At 32.3% G+C, this 9,036-nt stretch overlaps 1 protein-coding gene and 2 pseudogenes across 1 annotated transcript; all 3 read left to right on the top strand.

The window, feature by feature from the left end:
• The first annotated feature begins 268 nt into the window (after nucleotides 1-268).
• Nucleotides 269-2,223, top strand: LOC139870357 (origin of replication complex subunit 2-like; annotated as a pseudogene).
• A 296-nt stretch (nucleotides 2,224-2,519) lies between these two features.
• LOC139870358 (origin of replication complex subunit 2-like) lies at nucleotides 2,520-4,532 on the top strand (annotated as a pseudogene).
• A 3,902-nt stretch (nucleotides 4,533-8,434) lies between these two features.
• On the top strand, nucleotides 8,435-8,806 carry LOC139871637 (egg cell-secreted protein 1.2-like). Its single transcript, XM_071859355.1, has one exon. It carries the CDS (start codon nucleotides 8,435-8,437, stop codon nucleotides 8,804-8,806), a length of 372 nt encoding a protein of 123 aa, XP_071715456.1.
• Nucleotides 8,807-9,036: the final 230 nt, after the last annotated feature.

Consider the following 9,036-nt stretch of genomic DNA (forward strand, 5'->3'; position numbering starts at 1 on the left):
CCAAGTACAAAGTTTGAAATATTGATGCCGTACTACTTTACAAGGATGAATAGTAAAAACTAAAACGTAAAATTGAGAATTGGCTAAACTTGTAAATTACATAAAAAGCTACTACCAGTACTTAAGTCTGCAATACTCCGTGTTACTTTTAGCGGGAAAATTAGTGTAGTTAGGCACAATCACGGAAAACGCAACTCGTATTCCTTACCAAATTGATCTTCTGCTATTCTCATTGCAAGTGCAGAGATATATTTTAGTTTCATCTAAAATGGATGAAAATGATATCGATGAAGAGGAATTTGAATTCTCAAGAAACTATTTTTTATCAAAAGTATCTGGAAAATCGAGGAAGAAATCAGCTCGTAAACTATCAGAAATCGATCTCATTGATGAACAGGACTATATAATAATATCAATTATTTCATTATTTTTGTAATTTAGTTTAATTTTAATCTTTTCTACAACCATCTTATAAATCCTATATATAATATAATATAAATATAATATATAATATATACTCATCTACTCCGATGCATATATATTTATAATACTTGTTTATTTCAAAGAAACATTGCTGTGAAAATGGTTATTAGTAATTGTTTTTATAAAGTTGTAGGTGATTTTTGAGTGCATATCGATAAACATAGGAGTAGAAAAATATATTACCTTAAAAATATGACAATTTGTAAAAGAGGGAGGTCTTAAGTCATAACATTTTCTTTTTGGAATTCGAAAACTGCAAGATCTTCGAGCTGAGTTGTCTAAGATCGAGCCAAAGCATGAGAAAGAAATTGCTTTGTTGATAAGTAGTTACAAAAGTTTGTATAATGAGTGGGTTTTTGAGTTGAGGTATGTATATATTCTTAATTCATATGTTGTTAATCTTCCCCTGTTTGAAAAAGAGGTTCATTCAATTCAGTCTTATTGTTAAATAAATGAAAGATGGAAAATCATTGAAATGTCCTTTTGTAACTGAATGCAGGTATGGTTTTGGTCTTTTGATGTATGGTTTTGGATCTAAGAAGAGTTTGATTGAAGATTTTGCCGCAACATCCTTAACTGATTATAGCGTGATTGTTGTTAATGGTTATTTTCAGTCAATTAATCTTAAACAGGTATGTTTTTTAAATTACATAACTGCAAATGTAACATCGGACATTTTTGTTTACTTTTTTTTCTTATCATCCTAATTGTGTTCACCTTTGTGATTACTTGTTGTGGATTAGATAATACACTCTTATCAATCATCAGTTACATAACATGATGTCTTGCTAATTTGCTTTCCTTGATGGATATATGTAGTTTACTTGTATTTATCTACCTTTTAATGAAGGACAAATATGCAGGTAGCTACAGCAATGGCTGAAGTATTATGGGATCAACTGAAAGCGTGTTCAGGATCGTTTATTGCATTTCTTGATGGGCCCCACACATCAAAAACGAATGCTTAGTCTGTCTTGTCATTCACAATATTGATGGGCCTGGGTTGCGAGATTCTGATAGTCAGCATCTTTTGGCAAGAATTGCTGCTTGTTCTCATGTTCGCATTGTTGCTTCTATAGACCATGTGAATGCACCTCTTTGTAAGTGAAATCCATCTAATTAATTTAATAAAACTAGATAATGGTCTATTAATAGGTAAATAGGTCATAATTGCTATGTTTATTTAGAACTGATTGTGTAAGATAATAACATTGACAGTGTGAGACAAGAAAATGGTTCATGTACAGTTCAATTGGTGTTGGCATCATGGTCCTACATTTGATCCTTACAAGTCGAAGGCGTGTTTCATCCTCTTATACTTGCTCATGGTGGAACATCACAAAGTGTCAAGACGGCCTCGATCGTCTTACAGAGTTTGACACCGAATGCTCAAAGCGTCTTCAAAGTTCTTGCAGAACATCAATTAGCCCATCCTGATGAAGAAGGTACCCTTTTAATATCTTCTTTATGGTTAAAGGTGGCAAAATTAGTGGGTTGGGTAGCAGATCAAAACAGGTTTGGATCAGAACGGTTTAATATTTTTAATGTGTGATCATATATTGAAAAGCTTTTTTTTGGTTATATTTAGGAATGCCCATTGATGCGTTGTTCACAAGTTGTAGAGAGCGGTTTCTGGTGAGTAGCCAGGTCACACTAAATTCCCATTTGACAGAATTCAAAGATCAGGAACTGGTCAAGATAAGAAGACACTCTGATGGACAGGACTGCCAACTCGTTTAACCTAAGGTAGTACCAAGTACAAAGTTTGAAATATTGATGCCGTACTACTTTACAAGGATGAATAGTAAAAACCAAAACGTAAAAATTGAGAATTGAGCAAACCAGGGGGACTAAACTTGTAAATTACATAAAAAGCTACTACCAGTACTTAAGTCTGCAATACTCCGTGTTACTTTTAGCGGGAAAATTAGTGTAGTTAGGGCACAATCACGAAAAACGTAACTCGTATTCCTTACTAAATTGATCTTCTGCTATTCTCATTGCAAGTGCAGAGATATATTTTAGTTTCATCTAAAATGGATGAAAATGATATCGATAAAGAGGAATTTGAATTCTCAAGAAACTATTTTTTATCAAAAGTATCTGGAAAATCGGGGAAGAAATCAGCTCGTAAACTATCAGAAATCGATCTCGTTGATGAACATGTTATTATATAATAATCTCAATTATTTCATTATTTTTGCAATTTAGTTTAATTTTAATCTTTTCTACAACCTTCTTATAAATCCTATATATAATATAAATATAAATATAATATATAATATATACTCATCTACTCCGATGAATATATATTTATAATACTTGTTTATTTCAAAGAAACATTGCTGTGAAAATGGTTATTAGTAATTGTTTTTATTAAGTTGTAGGTGATTTTTGAGTGCATATCGATAAACATAGGAGTAGAAAAATATATTACCTTAAAAATATGACAATTTGTAAAAGAGGGAGGTCTTAAGTCATAACATTTTCTTTTTGGAATTCGAAAACTGCAGGATCTTCGAGCTGAGTTGTCTAAGATCGAGCCAAAGCACGAGAAAGAAATTGCTTTGTTGATAAGTAGTTTCAAAAGTTTGTATAATGAGTGGGTTTTTGAGTTGAGGTATGTATATATTCTTAATTCATATGTTGTTAATCTTCCCCTGTTTTAAAAAGAGGTTTATTCAATTCAGTTTTGTTGTTAAATAAATGAAAGATGGAAAATCACTTAAATGTCCTTTTGTAACTGAATGCAGGTATGGTTTTGGTCTTTTGATGTATGGTTTTGGATCTAAGAAGAGTTTGATTGAAGATTTTGCCGCAACATCCTTAGCTGATTATAGCGTGATTGTTGTTAATGGTTATCTTCAGTCAATTAATATTAAACAGGTATGTTGTTTAAATTACATAACTGCAAATGTAACATCGGACATTTTTGTTTACTTTTTTTTTTCTTCTCATTCTAATTGAGTTCACCTTTGTGATTAATTGTTGTGGATCAGATAATACACTCTTATCAATCATCAGTTACATAACATGATGTCTTGCTAATTTGCTTTCCTTGATGGGTATATGCAGTTTACTTGTATTTATCTACCTTTTAATGAAGGACAAATATGCAGGTAGCTACATCAATGACTGAAGTATTATGGGATCAACTGAAAGCGTGTTCAAGATCGTCTTCTGGGGGCTTGCAAAAAGATCAACAACCTTTTAATTCTCGGTCAATGGATGATCTTATTGCATTTCTTGATGGTCCCCACGCAGCAGAAAACGAATGCTTAGTCTGTCTTGTCATTCACAATATTGATGGGCCCGGGTTGCGAGATTCTGATAGTCAGCATCTTTTGGCAAGAATTGCTGCTTGTTCTCATGTTCGCATTGTTGCTTCTATAGACCATGTGAATGCACCTCTTTGTAAGTGAAATCCATCTAATTAATTTAATAAAACTAGATAATGGTCTATTAATAGGTAAATGGGTCATAATTGCTATGTTTATTTGGAACTGTGTAAGATAATAACATTGACAGTGTGGGACAAGAAAATGTTTCATGTACAGTTCAATTGGTGTTGGCATCATGTTCTTACATTTGCTCCTTACAAGTCGAAGCCGTGTTTCATCCTTTTATACTTGCTCATGGTGGAACATCACAAAGTGTCAAGACGGCCTCGATCGTCTTACAGAGTTTGACACCGAATGCTCAAAGTGTCTTCAAAGTTCTTGCAGAACATCAATTAGCCCATCCTGATGAAGAAGGTACCCTTTTAATATCTTCTTTATGGTTAAAGGTGGCAAAATAAGTGGGTTGGGTAGCAGATCAAAACAGGTTTGGATCAGAACGGTTTAATATTTTTAATGTGTGATCATATATTGAAAAGCTTTTTTTGGTTATATTTAGGAATGCCCATTGATGCGTTGTTCACAAGTTGTAGAGAGCGGTTTCTGGTGAGTAGACAGGTCACGCTGAATTCCCATTTGACAGAATTCAAAGATCACGAACTGGTCAAGATAAGAAGACACTCTGATGGACAGGACTACCAACTCGTTTAACCTAAGGTAGTACCAAGTACAAAGTTTGAAATATTGATGCCGTACTACTTTACAAGGATGAATAGTAAAAACCAAAACGTAAAAATTGAGAATTGAGCAAATCATGGGGACTAAACTTGTAAATTACATAAAAAGCTACTACCAGTACTTAAGTCTGCAATACTCAGTGTTACTTTTAGCGGGAAAATTGGCGGGAAAATTAGTGTAGTTAGGGCACAATCACGGAAAACGCAACTCGTATTCCTTACCAAATTGATCTTCTGCTATTCTCATTGCAAGTGCAGAGATATATTTTAGTTTCATCTAAAATGGATGAAAATTATATCGATGAAGAGGAATTTGAATTCTCAAGAAACTATTTTTTATCAAAAGTATCTGGAAAATCGGGGAAGAAATCCGCTCGTAAACTATCAGAAATCCATCTCGTCGATGAACAAGTTATTATATAATAATCTCAATTATTTCATTATTTTTGTAATTTTGTTTAATTTTAATCTTTTCTACCACCTTGTTATAAATCCTATATCCTATATCCTATATCCTATGGGGATGATTCACACACACTTTTTTGATCCTCACACACCTATTTTAACCTTTTATTCTTCTAATAATAATCCATTTCTTTAAATTGGTGTGTGAGGATAAAAAAATGTGTGTGAGAATGATACCCCATATCTTATATCCTATATCCTTCCTATATATAATATAGCGAAATGGAAAATAATAATATAAGAGATTGAAATCCCCTCAAATTTCCCAAATTCCCCAAGAATTAGGGTTTCCAACTCCGAACCGAACCATTGTCTTACAGGTTAAATTTCCGTTTCACCTTGTATTCCAATTTGCTTTGAAATCGTTTATATGTAAAATCTATTTGCAATATCGTAGAATACTCTCTTTTTTTTTTTTTTTTTTTTTTTTTTTTTTTCTATTTGAAGTTGTACGAGAAATTATTACTTACAAGCATTAATTAGGCTATTATCTATTGCTGTTGGCCTCGGCAGGCATGGAACAGGGCTAGTTTGTTTAGTAAATTAACCCTATAATATAATACTTTATACGTAGTATTATTTATTGATCATTTTATTAATAAATAAAAGTTGTTTCAGTATGATTTGTAATTTTGTATGCTCTGTTGCAATTATTGTTATGACATTGGATAGCCTTTTTGTGTTTATCATGTTCCTTTTACAAGTTTCTGTTTTTATTATCAGTTGATTTGTGTATATGTTTCAAAGTTAGTATTTAAATTTAGTAGCCTCACATTTGTTAGCTCTGTGTTCGTCACTTATATCTGATTTTGGTCCTGGTATATAAATCATATAATGCAAATTGTGCATAGAGGATGTTTGAATTTGCCTTAAAACCAATTATCATGACTTGAATTTGTATAGATCACTTTAGAGTTATGATTGTCTCGCAATCAAGTTTGTAGAAGCAAACTAGTTTCCTTAAGAAACTACTGTAATTATTTAATTCGTATTAAATGTACACATCTAAACACCCCTGCATTTCTTTTTTCGGGTATATAGAACTCCGTATATATGTGTATATATGAATCCAGTTAGGTAGTTTACGAGACCTATAAATCTATTGCTACAATCGGAATCAGAATCGAAACTAATCTGGTAGTGTTTTCAGTATTTACAATGTGTAGATTAGTTGCGGGTGAAGAGGATGCAGATGGTATGCTAGAGCTCCTTCAAAGTACTGTAAATGTGCCTGACCAAATGGACCCACAAATCCGTGAGCAAATCGCACATTTGCAAGCTAGAATAAGTAGAATTGAAGCTCGGATGGAAAAGCTTGAGGTTAGCGTTTTTTATCTGCAAAGGCGAATGTATTTCTATGGCTTTGTCTGTTTGATGTCGGTTTTGTATGCCATATTCAAATAAATTTTGGTATGATCGGTTAAATTATTTTCATTGCCTGTTTGTAGCATATTGTACAAATGTAGTGGAATCATCATCTTGTTATGTTAGAGAAAATAAAAATGATCAAGATGGATATATTATTAAGTTTATCTTATAAAATGTGTCTTCCCCTTTGGTTGCAGTTTGTCTTTGCATCTCTTGTTCTTGTACATAAAAGCCTGAGCCGTGTTTCTTCAATTGACTCCATGGTTATAGTTTAATGGATGTATGAATTATGATTAATTAGTCATCGACTCATCGGTGACATATTAAGTGTCTTTGTATATTTTGGATTATGGTTTTTATCCTCCAATATTGTTTGCCATGTTCAAAGACAAACATGGCCAGAATATACGAAATGATATAGGCTTAGAATGATTCATTGTTGCATATGACCAAGTCTTTTGGAGTTTATTTTTGAGTACTTTTAATGGTTACTAAATATCACATTGAAAAGATTAGCAACTCAATACCATCTTCTAGGTGTTGACTCTTTAAAACTAATTGTAGGGTTTTTATGTGTACAAGACTATAAGAGGTTCAAATTCATACATCATCAACACACAAGCAGCCTTAAATTTCACGATTCTGTCATCTTCTATACATGAATTTGTCACTTTAATCTTAAAACCCAAAGTGATCATGCTCATGATCTCTAAATGTTTTGAACTCCGATTGAAAGCAGATCATCTTAATCAGAATTCATCATAGATATTAATTACTCAATTTAGTTGAGTAGATCATTCAATTGATTGTTTTACACTCTCGTGAACTCTTAGATTCGGGTTTGCACAATTAACGGAGATAAATCAATAAACCAATCTTATTTTTTCCAAATTCAGCACTCAAACTTATCTTATTCTATATTAGGTTTGATCAATAGTCTTGTGGTTTGTCTCAAATTACCAACTTTGTCCTTAAAACATTTTTTACGCTGCCTGACTTACAAATCTTACAGGCATAATCCATGTGTATGACGGTCGTTAAATTCTTTCGTTAAGTCACACTCGAGATCAAAAGAATCGATCAAAATCACATTTTGTAATGATCACTGCAGTGAAGCTAATAGCTTTTCTGAATTCAATTGATAACCAGTTTTCTCTCAATTTAATGAATAACAATTCAATTAATAATTCACATTCATACTTATAGTGTTCCGTTTAATAAGATCTCACAAACTCAAGAAAAAACTCAAGTATTACGGAGTAACTAACTAAAACCGCCACACTCTTGTTCTTAAACACCGAGTAATATACTAACGATTTTGAAGCACCACCGCACCTCGTTACCACTTTTCATGACAACATTCCCAACAGTGATTGGACATAGTTGTTGATGAATCCGAGCGTGTCGTGATCTTCAATTAAACGGAGCATTGTGATGAATTTGGGTTCTTGAAATAGTCATGAGTAATAATTCGAATATCCTGAAATCCCCAAAATCAATTCGAAAACTGGATTGAGTTTGAAAATTAGGTTTTGAAGTAGCGGATAATAAATGTATTATTGATAAATGTAACAAAAAAAATCAGTCATGTTCAGACGTTGCTAAGTTTTTATGAAATAAAAATGGTCCAGATCGATGACCAGATGTGACATAGTCCTCCAATAAAGATCAAATATTACGTACGTTTAGTTGGTCTACTTTTTGATCTTTTCATGAGTTTCTTTCACTAGATTATTACTCTTAGTAGTAATAGTAATTTTTTCTAGCAAGTAGTAATAATCAGAAGCTCTCACTTTTTATATATTCTCGTTTTTCTACAAAAATAAAAAATACTAGCCATAACTTTATTATAGCTTAAAAAACATCAAGTCATTAGCAGTTACTTTTCTTCGTTTAATCTTTTGGGTTACTTTCATTAAGCCAATCAATTAAACTTGTAGCACCTCTTCATATGCACCATAACATATAATTTATCACATATATATACTTACAAGTTACAACCGTCTAAGAACGCTCTAAAATTTACTTTCAATTTTCTTACTTATGGCTTCAATCAGGCTTCTTCAAGTCACACTACTCTTACTATCATGCCTTCATACATTCAAAGTTGATTCAACGGCTCGTAATGTGATCGTAAACGAGCCTGCAAATGGTGTTGTTTCTAGGGTTCATGGAGATCAAAAGGATATTAGTGGGCTAATGGACTGTTGGAGTGCGTTACTAGAGTTGAAATCGTGCTCGAATGAAATCATACTTTTCTTTCTTAATGGAGATAGTTACTTAACAATGGACTGTTGTCGAGCTATTCGTACGATTACCCACGAGTGTTGGCCTTCGATGCTAACTTCGCTTGGTTTTACTTCTGAAGAAGGTGATATTCTTCAAGATTATTGTGGTGGTGCACCTCTACCCTAACCGGTTATGATTCAAGGCCCGAATGCTTGATATGATGTGATTTTTAATTCTAATGAATTGAAATTATGTGTTTTGCTTTATGTTTAGATAATAAAACTTTTCAAGTGCTAGCTTGAGTCTTGGATCATTCTATATATTAATATATAAATATAGATCTGCTTTTGTTCTTTCTAGTTTATAATATATATATATATATATATATATATATATATATATATATATATATATAT

Source organism: Rutidosis leptorrhynchoides, chromosome 10 (genome assembly GCF_046630445.1).
Source record: "Rutidosis leptorrhynchoides isolate AG116_Rl617_1_P2 chromosome 10, CSIRO_AGI_Rlap_v1, whole genome shotgun sequence".
Lineage (NCBI taxonomy): Eukaryota > Viridiplantae > Streptophyta > Magnoliopsida > Asterales > Asteraceae > Rutidosis > Rutidosis leptorrhynchoides.

What these genes read in the sequence shown, in the direction of transcription:
- LOC139871637 (XM_071859355.1), top strand. Translation starts at nt 8,435, where the DNA reads ATGGCTTCAATCAGGCTTCTTCAAGTCACACTACTCTTACTATCATGC.